Here is a 13066-nt window from a genome sequence, read left to right as displayed (position 1 = left end):
TATTGGTAGATTCTTTTTTCAACATTTGCTTCTTTTTATTCATCTAACAAGTATCAGCAACCTCCTGAGATAGGTTATGGTTGTACTTTTCTTTCACACTGTATGTTGGTTTTTTATAACTATATATTTGGGAATGTTTTACTGTCTAAAATTTGGCTTCATAAGCTCTGTGAAGATTATGATCACGTCTTTTCTCTCACCATTGAATTCCAAGTGCCAGTAGACTTGATTGACTAAAGAATATAGGAAGAAATGAAGATACTAAGACACTGGCTCTAAAAACTTCAAGTGAAGATGTGATCACAGTCATGTGAATTTATTGTACAAGGCAGAATGAAATAGGTGCTAAAATGAAAGGCATAAGCAAAGTAGTATAGGAGAACAGATAGAGAAAATAATTTGTTTCACTTTGTATTGATTTACCTATCTCATCTGTGTATTTCATTTGGTAATCCAAATTCTAGCAATAAAATTTAGAGGCAGCATTTACTGATCTACTTCCCTGCTAGAAATTAAGAGAAAAGAAGTAAAAAATTTAAAAAAAAATTTTAAGGAGTCAGTAAAATAAACCAGATGTTCTCGGTGACTAAGCCACTTCCTAATTAAGTAACTGAAAGTGTGTATTACTAAATGGATCTTGAAAACTGTTTACTCCTAATTGGTTACTAGATGACAGCCAGATTCAAGGTATACTGTTAGGAAAAGTTAGTAATATACATAATATTTTATACTTTGATTTTCAAGATTATTTTCTTAAGTAAATAAAGCCTTATGTCTTTATTCTGATAAGATATGTAAGCTCATGAAAATATTGGTTGATGTGGGCTCTCTTGAGTGGAATCCAATGTTTGTGAATATACAAAAAACATGTCATTTATTAACATTCTCAAAGTAAGTACTCTTAATTAACTTTAGAAACCAAACAGAAAAACTGATGCGTATGAGCCTTAGTCCATTAATTTTAGGAATTGCTGTGCAGAAACAAAAACAAACCATGATACATTGAGCATAGCCAGTTAAAGTTTTAGCATGCTCACTATGTAATTACTAGTGCTCATCAGTGTCTGCACATTTTGTGTAAAAGTCTCAGATAGCCTTACTTACTCATTAAGAGTACACATTTTAAGACCATTCTTGGGCTTCCCCCTCTGATGTAAGGAATATGCACTCAGATATTTTGCAGATTTTAGGAAAATAGATCTATTAAAAAGTAGAATTGGTATAAAGTTAGAGTGTTTGATTTTCTAATCTGTCCCTTTCAGACTAATCTCACCCCAGTTATTTTTCAGCTATTTGATGTCTAAACTGTATCAGTTAGAACAAATGATATGGTTTAGATTCTGAAAGGTATCCTATGGTTTTTTAAATGCTTGTAGCCCATTCACTGAAAACAGCCTCACTTCTCTTCGAGTCAGACGTGTTTTATTTCCTGAAGGGTTGACATGTAGGTTTTCAGGACATAGGAGTCCTGGCTCTAAATATAGGCAAAACCCATATGAGTATGACTTTTTGAAAAAATTGTTACATAGTTTTACAGCAAAAGTTCTTGGTTGGTTTGACAGTCAAAGGAAGATGCTACAAATTCTTAAGGCACAGTGTCTTTATAAAAGCTTTAGAAATCAGTTGAAATTTATAATTAACACAACCTGAGTCACAAACTTATCCTCTTACTTCAGCCATTGCTGTGTGGGCTTAGAACCAGGAGAAGATGCAGAGGAGTTTTACAATGAATTACTTCCATCAGCTGCAGAAAATTTTCTGGTTTTGGGGAGGCAATTGCAAACATGTTTCATCAATGCAGCTAAGGTAAATGTTCCACGTTATTTTTCAGATGTGCAATATTTGACTGAAGGTACAATTAGAGTAATCAATTTTTATTTATTTTTTATTTTTTTTCTGTATTTTTCTGAAGCCGGAAACGGAGAGAGACAGTCAGACAGACTCCCACATGCGCCTGACCGGGATCCACCCGGCACGCCCACCAGGGGGCGATGCTCTGCCCACCAGGGGGCGACGCTCTGCCCACCAGGGGTCGATGCTCTGCCCCTCCGGGGCGTTGCTCTGTTGCGACCAGAGCCACTCTAGCGCCTGGGGCAGAGGCCGAGGAGCCATCCCCAGCGCCCGGGCCATCTTTGCTCCAATGGAGCCTTGGCTGCAGGAGGGGAAGAGAGAGACAGAGAGGAAGGAGAGGGGGAGGGGTGGAGAAGCAGATGGGCGCTTCTCCTGTGTGCCCTGGCCAGGAATCGAACCCGGGACCCCTGCACGCCAGGCCGACGCTCTACCACTGACCCAACCGGCCAGGGCCTAGAGTAATCAGTTTTTAAAGTTACAACAACAAAAAATGTCTACATTTAAAATTTTTAAAGTGCTGGCTGAAGCGGACTGGATGATTTCTTAAGAATCTGCCTTACTACTGAACTTTGAGCTGCACCTGTAGACATTTTCTAGCATTTTCTTTCTACTTAATAGTAGAGGAAAGTTGTTCTCTAGGCCCAGGCTTTTCTCAGTAATTCCAGTGGTGAAGCAAAATAAAAGTGAACTTTCTATTTGATCTTTCAAATCTTCTCTAGTCAAAATCCAAGTATTTTCTGGGTGAAATGTACTAGATGCTCTATGTATTCTTTTTCTGACCCATAGAATTAAGAATTTTAATTAATTTAGAAGTATGGTATATTGCTTACTTTCAAGATATTTGACAACTTTCTTGTTTTCTTGTTAATTGTTTCTTATTTAATTCTGTCAGGTCAGATAACACAAAGTATCGTTTAAATCTTTTGAAATGTTCTCAGACCTATTTTATGGCCTTCCATATCTTGGCGAATATTACATAACAAGCAGTTCTTGCTTTTTTATAAAAAGGCCCTGGCTGGTTGGCTTAGTTGTCAAGCATTGGCTTTGCATGTGGATCTCCCAGGTTCTATTCTCAGTCAGGGCACACAGGAGAAGTGCCCATCTGCTTCTCCACCCTTCTCCCTCTCGCCTCTTTCTCTGTCTCTCTTTCTCCCTCCCTCCCTCCCTCCCTCCTCCCCACCCCCTCACTTCTTCCTTCTCTGCCTCCTTCTCTCCCTCCTCCCTTGCTGCAGCCATGGCTTGATTGGAGTGAGTTGGCCCTGGGGGCTGAGGATATCTTCATGGCCTTTGCCTCAGGTGCTAAGAAGAGCTCAGTTACTGAGCAACAGAGCAGTGCCCCAAATGGACAGAGCATCACCCCCTAGTGTGCTCGCCAGGTGGATCCTGTTTGGGGTGCATGCAGAAATCTGTCACTCTGCCTCCCATCCTCTCACTTAAAAGTTTTTTTATTGGGGTGACATGGGTTTAATAGGATCATATAGGTTTCAAGTATACGTTTCTATGATACATGATCTGTATATTGCATTGTGTGCCCACCACCCAAAATCAAAACATCTTCCATCACTGTATATTTGACCGCCTTTACCCCCTCCTCTCTGCTAACCACCATACTGTTGTTGGTGTTTATGACTTTCAGTTTTATATCCCACATGTGGGTGAAGTCATATAGTTCTTAGGTTATTAGTTAGACTTATTTCACTTAGCAAGCTTTGCACAGTACTATCTTAACTGAAATTCAATATATCAGAGCCATGTAAAGGTATTGATAGGCTCACGTTCATTTAATACTGTACCATGCAAAAGCAAGGATTGCCTGTATAGTTGAATGTGAATTCCACAGTTGTGTGAGTAATGTTTTATGAATATGTTTGGTCCAAGTTCAGAGGCAATGGATGGAAGGCCGCAAGGGGCTGGGAGCTGGGAGCTGGAAAAAGATGCATGGAGTTTTAGGCAGATAGGACATGCTTTGTTGGCAGCAGCACCGGACGCAGTATGGCGGCGGCAACAGCAGCAGCAGACAGACACAGCTGACACTGCACTCAGGTGTTTTGTGATAATCAGATAATAGTGGCACTTAGCCAAAAACCATGTTCTTGATTACATAAGATGCTTACATTAAGACAGTGCTCAAGGTCCTGTTTCCTTGGTTACATCAGGTTATGGCTACACAGCCGAAAAACAGGTGAGCAAACCTAACTTGAACCTATTTTCCTAACAGAATGTCAATTAGATCAATTTGGTTGTGGAATGTATATGGAATCATAAGTCTGTAAGGCTGAAACTCCTTTATGTTGGAAGAGCTCTTGGCTGTATGTACATTTGGGTCTACTGCTACATCAGAAATTGAGCACATTCACAACTTATGTGAATTATGAAGAGAAATAAAAGTCCCCATGGGATACTGTTTTATTTGAGATGCTTTGAGAATATAAGGAATAGACATAATCTTGCACTTGAAAAACTCCCAGGCTGTTGCTTGTAGAAAACCTAAGACAAATGTATTATTAATTAAAAAGGAATAAAGTTATATGCATGAAATTTAATGAGAAATACAACAATATGGACAACATAGTGGTTTAAATGTAAAACTCATTGGCAGGGAATTTGACTTAGTGGTAGAGTATATGCTTTCTATGTAATAGGTCACAAATACCACTTGTTGAATCTCCACTGGCATTTTTGAGAGATGCTAGCACTAAATCAATATTTGCTAGATTTAATTTAATTCACATTAATTAAAGTGGCGTGAACTATGGAAATTTTGTTGTATTCTATTTCTTTTTCTGGTTGTGCTGCCACAGACTAGCTCTGTCACTTGATTCACTGTATCTCAGTTTCTCCTTTGTAAAGTGTTTTCTGTCTTTTGAATAGCTTAGGCCAGTATGAAAAATTTATGTCTTCTTCAAAGCACTTTAATATTCACCTTTTCAGGGTAATAGTAATTACAGTCTTGTCATTTATATAGTTCTTTAATACTTTGCATTATACTTTCATATTCTTTATTATGATGTTTGTATAGATTTAAAAAATTCCCCAATACTTATTAATTAAAGGACTTACAGATGTTAATTAAAAACAAACCTACAAAATCACTAAAGATCAAATCAAAAACATCAATGTGATGGATGATGTTTTGCTGAAACTAAATTGCTGATGTCCGTGCTCGCTTCGGCAGCACATATACTAAATTGCTGATGTTGAATTAAGTCATTTAATAAACCTACTATTTGCATGTTTTATGCTAAAAAATAAGCCTAATAGATGTTGATATAACTTAGCTTTTCACTGCACATTTTTATAGATTTAAGAATAATTGTCTCAAATGGTCCTGCTTTTAATTATGGAAAGAAATGGTGTGTTTAAAGCTTATTTTAATACTAAAGTGTTAGATATTTTAAAAATACATATAATGTATGAGAGAAAAAAATTGTTTAGTACATATATTAAAGGGAATAAATCAGCTATAGAAAAAGAGGGCCACTTAACCACAGGGCAAAATTAAAAAGAGGGATAAAAATGAGATACTAAGAAAACTGAATCTACCTAGATGTTTCCCACATTTTTTTAAAATTAGCATATACAATGAATATCACATGGCAGGACATACACAGGATGTTCTGGCCTCATATGTATATATTATATAAGGGTATTATATAAGAATATATATAATATGTATATGATACATTGGAAGGGAAAAACACCTATGGGAGAATTTTGAAGTGATTTGAAGGTAAATTGTGTTAACCATTCCAGAAGCCATAAATTTATAAGTGATATTATCTAATGAGTTTTTAAGAAAATGAGAAGTCTAGGAGCCTAGCACTATTCTTTGAGATTGACAACAGTGAGGATTACTTGCTGTGTGTGTTGGTGAAACTGGCAAAGGCTGTTTATTGGATTAGAGAATTCTTGATATAATGTGACATTTCCTTTTTTTATCTTATATTTAAGTTAGCACCTATCTAACCCTTTGCTAGAAAAACAGGAAGAACATATGTTCGTTATTATAAAGAATAATCATAGCTATCATAATGTTCTTGCTGTTATCATTATTTTAGTGCTGCAGTACAAACATTCACGATGTGAAAAAGATTAGTAGCCTTCATACAAGTTTCTGCTAAAATTACATGGTCAGTAAATGACAGAATTGTGAATGAATGGAATCTTATTTCTCATAGTGACACATACTCTAATCTAGAATAATTTCACCCTACCTTCCAGAAAAGAAGAAGTAGGGAAAATTGTCATTTATTTATTGAATAAATGTTGATTGAACATTTACAACATGTCAGTCACTTTTAGACACTGAGTGTGTAGTGGAGAGCTAAGTAACATGGTCTCTGCCCTCAGGGAATGAGAGTAGATGCTGCAACTGCAATGCACTATTAATAAGGCTTTACATGCTGACACTTACATTTGCATATTGTAGTGATTTTCAACCTTGGGTGTAGAGTAACTGATAACATCCACCTAACTGTAAAAATACAGATGTCCAGACTTTAACTTTGGAGATTCAGATTCAGTAAGTTTGCACCAAAGACTGTGTATGGAATATTTTAAAAACTTCACAGGCCTGACCTGTAATGGTGCAGTGGATAGAGCTCTGACCTGGAATGCTGAGGTCACTGGTTCAGAACCCTGGGCTTGCCTGGTCAAGGCACATACAACAAGCAACCAATGAACAACGAGAGTGAAGCAACTATTGATATTTCTCTTCCCCAACTCCTGTAAAATCAATACATAAAATCTTTTTAAAAATTAATAAATGAAAAGCTCCACAGGTGATTCTTTTGCATAGCTAGAGTTGAAAAATCCTAGTATAACCACTGGAAAATTTTTATACTACTTTCATTGTCTAATTTGACCTCTGGGTAACAATCCTTTCTAATAAGTAGAATAGGTATTACTAGCATTTAAGCACAAGTTTCATAAATTAAGAAAGTAAAGGCTTCAAGATCATGTACCTCATAATTAGCTGATAGATCCAGAAACCAGCCTTCTAACTCAATGAGAAAACTCTCTCTCTTTCTATTTCTCTCTCTTTTTCTCTCTTTGATAAAGCAATTACAAAAACAGTAAATTGGTTTTTTGTGTGTGCTTGTGTTAAGGGTGAAGAAAAAAAAGAATTACTACACTTTTTCCAAATTGTGACTGATTCTCTCTTCTGGCTAGTGGGAGGCCATGTTCAACTTATCCAAAATGGTAAGAGAAAAGATATTTAATGTGACTGATAGTCATTGTAAAGTCATCTGCTAACAGTTTGATTTTTTTTTCTAAAAATACATACCTCATCAGCTCTACACATATTTATAGTTAAATGAAAACATGTTGAAGTAACCTCATGTACAAGAAAATAACAGCCCATTTGTACATTACAGTTTTAAATAGCCAACAATGACAATGTGAATATTATATTAAGGGGAAAATTGCTAAAATATAGCTTTCTCCTTTTTCTATTAAGCAAGTCCAAGATAAAAATTGATAATGTTAATAATTTAGGGAGAAAAGTTTTGTTTTTAATTTTTGTGAAAGTTTTGTTTTTTAATTTTTATTTTTCCCAACAATATAACACCCACACACACACACACTGCATCGTGCAAAGTTTCTTTCCATCCCCATTTTCTTCCCTTTGCCTTCCCTTCTCCTTGCACCCCTCTTTCCCTCTGGCTATTGCTACTATATTGTCTGTATATATGATTTTGACTAATGTCTTCAACTTTGATCCTGTCACCTCTTCCCCTTCCCCTCTGACAGCTGTGCATCTCTTCTCTGTGACCCTACCTCTGTTTCTATTTTGTAGCTTTCATTAGATTACACGTTAGTGAGATCACATGTTATTTGTCTTTCTCTGCCTGCTTATTTCACTTAGCATAGTAATCTCCAGGTCCATCCATGTTGCCACAAAAGGTAAGATTTCCTTCTTTTTTACAGCTTCATAATATTCCATGATGTAAATGTACCACAGCTTTTTTATCCACTTGTTTACTGATAGACACTTGGGCTGTTTCCAGATCTTGGCTATTGCAAGCAACACTACAGTGAACACGGAGTGGATATCTTCTTTTGAATTAGTGCTTTGGGATTCTTAGGATCCCTAGAGTTAGGATAGCTGAGTCATGAGGCAGTTTTATTTTTAGTTTTTTAGAAAACTCTATATTGTTTTTCACAGTGGCTGTATGAGTCTGCAATCCCACCAGCTGTGCAGGAGGGCTCCCTTTTTTCCACACCCTCTCCATTGCTTGTTTGTTGACTTGTTAATGAGAGCTATTCCAGCAGGTATGAGGTGATATCTCATTGTGGGTTTTTGGGGGTTTTTTGGTTCTTTTTTTTTCCCTTTAAGTGAAAAGTGGGAAGGCAGAGAGACAGACTCCTGCATGTGCCTGACCAGGATCCACCCGGCATGCCCACTAGGGGACCATGCTTTGCCAATCTGGGCCCTTGTTCCATTGCAACTAGAGCCACTGAAGCCATTCTAACGCCTGAGGCTGAGGCCATGGAGCCTTCCTCAGAGCCTGGGCCAACTTGACTCCAACGGAGCTTGGCTGCAGGAGGGGAAGAGAGAGAGAGAAAGGAGAGGTGAAGGGTGGAGAAGCAGACGGGTGCTTCTCCTGTGTGCCCTGGCTGGGACTTCCACATGTAGGGTCGACGCTGTACTGCTGAGCCAACCAGCCAGGGCCTCTTGTGGTTTTAATTTGCATTTCCCTGATTACTAGTGACATTGAGCATTTTTTCATATGCCTATTGGCCATCTGTATGTCCTCTTTAGAGGAGTTCTAATCAAGTCTTTGCCCATTTTTTAATCGGATTGTTTGTCTTCTGGTGTTGAGTTTTAGAAGTTCCTTAAGAATTTTGGTTATTAATTCCTTATATGTATTGGTGACTATGTTCTCCCATAGAGTGCGTTGTCCTTTTCTTTTGCTAATGGTATCTTGCTGTACAAAAGTTTTTTATTTTGATAAAAGTCCCATTTGTTTATTTTTTTTTATTTCATTTACCCAAGGAGATATATTGGCAAAATATTGCTATGAGAGATGTCTGAGAGTCTACAGCCTATGTTTTCTTCTAGGATTTTTATGGTTTTGTAAATTACATTTAGTCTTTTATCCATTTTGTGTTTATTTTGTGAATGGTGTAAGTTGGTGGTGTAGTTTGTTTGGGTTTTTTTTGCATGTACCTACTCAATTTTCCAAACACCATTTATTAAAGAGATTATCTTGACTCCATTGTATACTCTTGCCTCCTTAATTGACTATAAAGGAAGCAGTTTATTTCTGGGTTCTCTGTTTTGTTTTATTATCTGTCTGCCTATTCCTACATCAGTATCAGGCTGTTTTTATTACAATGGCCTTGTAGTACATTTGATATAGGAAGTGTGATATATCCTGCTTTGTTCTTCATTTTCAAGATTGCTGAGGGTATTTGGGTTCTTTTTTGGTTCCATGTAAATTTTTGGGTTATTTCTTCTAGATAAGTATGCCATTAGTATTTTAACAGGAATTGCACTGAATTTATAGATTGCTTTGGGTAAGATGAATATTTTAATGATGTTAATTCTTCCTATCCATGAACATGAAATATGCTTCCACTTTGTATTTTTCTTAATTTCTTTTTTCAATGTCTTACAATTTTCCAAGTACAAATCTTTTACCCTCTTGGTTAAATTTATTCTTGGATGCTTTTTTTTTATGTGTGTGTGTGTATTTTTCTGAAGTGAGAAGCAGGGGGTGGCAGACAGACTCTCACATGCGGCTGACCAGGATCCACCTGGCATGCCCACCAGGGGGCGATGCTTGGCCCATCTGGGATGTTGTTCCACTGCAACTGGAGCCATTCTAAAGCCTGAGGTGGAGGCGATGGAGCCATCCTCAGTGCCTGGACCAACTTTGCTCCCATGGAGCCTTGACTTTGGGAGGGGAAGAGAGAGACAGAGAGGAAGGAGAGGAAGAAAGGTGGAGAAGCAGATGGGCACTTCTCTATGCCCTGGCCAGGAATCAAACCTTGGACTTCCACATGCCATGCCAACGCTCTTCCACTGAGCCAACTGGCCAGGGCCAATGCTTTATTATTATTTTTTTTGCTGCAATAGTAAATGGTATAATTTCCTTAATTTATTTCTCTCTCTGACTGTTCATTACTGGTATATAAAAATGCCACTGATTTCTGAAAATTCATTTTATATTCTGCCATTTTGCTGACTTCATTTATCAGGTCTAGTAGTTTTTGGGTTTTTTTAATGGAGACTTCATGGTTTTTTATGTACAATATCATGTCATCAGCAAATAATGACAGTTTTACTTCTTCCTTTCCAATTTGGATGCCTTTTACTTGTCTGATTGCTGTGTCTAGGACTGCCCGTAGATTTGGAGTTTTGTATATTCATTTTCATTAGTTTCAAGGAAATTTTTTATTTATTTCTTGATCTAGTCTTTTTTTTTTTTTTTTTGGTTATTTTTCCAAAGCTAGAAACAGGGAGAGACAGACATTTAAACTCCCACATGCGCCCGACCGGGATCCACCCAGCACGCCCACCAGGGGGCGACGCTCTGCCCACCAGGGGGCGATGCTCTGCCCCTCCGGGGCGTCGCTCTGTTGCGACCAGAGCCACTCTAGCGCCTGGGGCAGAGGCCAAGGAGCCATCCCCAGCACCCGGGCCATCTTTGCTCCAATGGAGCCTCGGCTGCGGAGGGGAAGAGAGAGACAGAGAGGAAGGAGGGGGGGTGGAGAAGTAGATGAGCGCTTCTCCTGTGTGCCCTGGCCGAGAATCGAACCTGGGACTTCTGCATGCCAGGCCGACGCTCTACCACTGAGCCAACCAGCCAGGGCCAATCTAGTCATTTTTTAATAACATGTTTTTTAGCCTCAAAATGTTTGAATGTTTTTCAGTTTTTTGTATTGTAGTTGTTTTCTAGTTTTATACCATTGTGGTCAGAGAAGATGCTTGATATGATTTCAGTCTTCTTAAATTTGTTGAGACTTATTTTTTGTCCTCACATGTGGTCTATCCTAGAAAAAGTACAGTGTGCACTTGAAAAGACTGTATATTCTGCTGCTTTGAGGTGAAATGTTCTGAAGCTATTAAGTCCAGTTGATGTAATGTGTCATTTGAAGCTGATTTCTTTGTTGTTTTTCTGTCAGGAGGACCTATCTGTTGATGTCAGTGGTGTGTTAAAATTCCCTACTATTAATGTAGTGCTGTTGATCTCTCCCTTATGTCCATTAAAATTTGCTTTATATCTTTAGGTGCTCCTATATTGGGTGCCTAAGTATTTGCAATGCTTATATCCTCTTGTTGGATTTTTCCTTTTATCATTACGTAGTGACTTTCTTTGTCCCTTACTGTAACCTTTGTTTTAAAGATTATTTTATTAGATACGAGTTTTGCTGCTGCAGATTTTTTTTATTTCCATTAGCATGAAATATTTTTTTCCATCCCTTCACTTTCAGTCTGTATTTATCTTTTGTTCTGATGTGGGTCTCCTGTAGACAACATATGTATGGGTCCTGTTTTCTTACCCATTCAACTCTTCTGTGTCTTTTGTTTGGAGCATTTAATTCATTTACATTTAAGGTTATTATTGATAAGTGCTTTTTTCTTCTCACTAAGAGGTGGTGAGATAGACAGACTCCCACATGTGCCTTGATGGGGATCCACCTGGCAACCCCTATCTGGGACTGATGCTGTACCCTTCTGGGGCCATGCTTACAACTGAGCTATTTTTAGCACCTGACATAGGGGCTCCACGGAGCCCCTGGGACTAGTGCTCTCAAACCAATTGAACCATGGCTGCAGAAGGAGAAAAGTGAGTGGAAAAGCAGATAGTTGCTTCTCCTGTGTGCCTTGACTGGGAATTGAACACAGGGCATCCACATGCCGGGCTGACACCTTACCATTGGGCCAACACCTTACCATTGGGCCAACTGGCCAGGGCCAGATATGTGCTTATTTATTGCCATTTTATTCTTTAAACCTGCAATCTTCTTTCTCTTTTTCCCTTTGCTTTTCTTTTAGCAGGCCCTTTTGCATTTCTTAAAATACAGGTATGGTGGTGATGAACTCCTTGACCATTTTGTTGTCTGAAAAGTTCTTTATTTCTCCTTCAATTTTAAGTGATAGCTTTGCTGAATAGCATAGTCTTGGTTGTAGGTTCTTGTTTTGCAACACTTTGAATATTTCTTTCCAATCCCTTCTGGCCTGAAGTGTTTTCAGTTGAGAAGTCAGATGTCAGCCTTGTGGGGGCTCCTTAGTAAAGAATTTGTTGCTTTTCTCCTGTAGCTTTTAGGATTCTTTCTTTGTCTCTTATCTTTGGCATTTTATGTATGTTTTGGTGTGGGCCTCTTTGGATTCATCTTTCATTGGACCTCTGTGCTTCTTGAACTTATGTGACTTATTCCTTCATCAGGTTAGGGAAGTTTTTAGTTATGATTTCTTCAAACAAGTTCTCTATTCCTTATTTGTCATCTTCTCCTTCAGGAACTCCTGTGATATAGATGTTTCACTTGATGTTGTCACAGATGTCTCTTAGAGTTTCCTCAGCTTTCTTGAGCTTCTTTTATTTTTGCTGCTCTGCTTCTGTGCTTATATTTATCTTGTCCTCTAAATCACTAATTCGATTGTCTGATTCATCCAACCTGCTGTTGTTTTCTTCTAATGCAGTCTTCATTTCAGATACTGTACTTGCCATTTTTAGTTGTTTCTCTTTTATGGTTTCAGTGATCTATTTAATGTTACTATCACTTTGTTTACGTTCTCACTGAGATCATTCATTCATACTCTAAGATCCTTGAGCATCCTAATAACCATTATTTTAAATCTGCGTCTTATAATTTGGTTGCTTCCATTTCATTTCTTTTTCTGTGGATTTCTCTTGTTGATCCATTTGGGGCATTTTTTTTTTTTTTTGGCCCATTTTGTCTGTGTATTAGGTAGCTCAGCTCTGACATTAAGATTTGTTGTGATGTTTTTATGAGGAATAGTGGGGTCAATGGTATTAACCTCCAGGCCACCCAAGCTCCTTGCTCGAGGGTTATATTTGCCCTTCTGTTCTAAGTGAGTCTTAGATGCTGTTGGCTTTTTTGTGGGTTGAGTTAACCCTTCAGGCTGGCTGGCTCTATGAAGGGTCAACCTTGCTCACATGTATGAGATGCTGTACAGTATCTGTCCAATGGGGCATAGTTATTCTCAGCAGGGTCTGGTGCCTGCTGGTCTCCTCCTTTG

The 13066-nt window shown here is 38.1% G+C and overlaps 1 protein-coding gene across 4 annotated transcripts in view; it reads left to right on the top strand.

Moving 5' to 3' along the window:
• Positions 1-13066, top strand: part of IQCB1 (IQ motif containing B1) — a 67606-nt gene that overhangs the window by 7597 nt on the left and 46943 nt on the right. For 3 of the 4 annotated variants that reach the window (XM_066241822.1, XM_066241820.1, XM_066241821.1), the window contains exons 5-6: positions 1677-1806; positions 6960-7053. In XM_066241822.1, coding sequence (XP_066097919.1) covers positions 1677-1806; positions 6960-7053 — 224 coding nt within the window. The remainder of the gene's footprint in view (positions 1-1676; positions 1807-6959; positions 7054-13066) is intronic. The other variant, XM_066241823.1, reaches the window with a different exon arrangement.

The sequence above is a fragment of the Saccopteryx bilineata genome, chromosome 8, assembly GCF_036850765.1.
Source record: "Saccopteryx bilineata isolate mSacBil1 chromosome 8, mSacBil1_pri_phased_curated, whole genome shotgun sequence".
Taxonomy (NCBI): domain Eukaryota; kingdom Metazoa; phylum Chordata; class Mammalia; order Chiroptera; family Emballonuridae; genus Saccopteryx; species Saccopteryx bilineata.
This window is presented reverse-complemented; position numbering and strand designations above follow the sequence as displayed.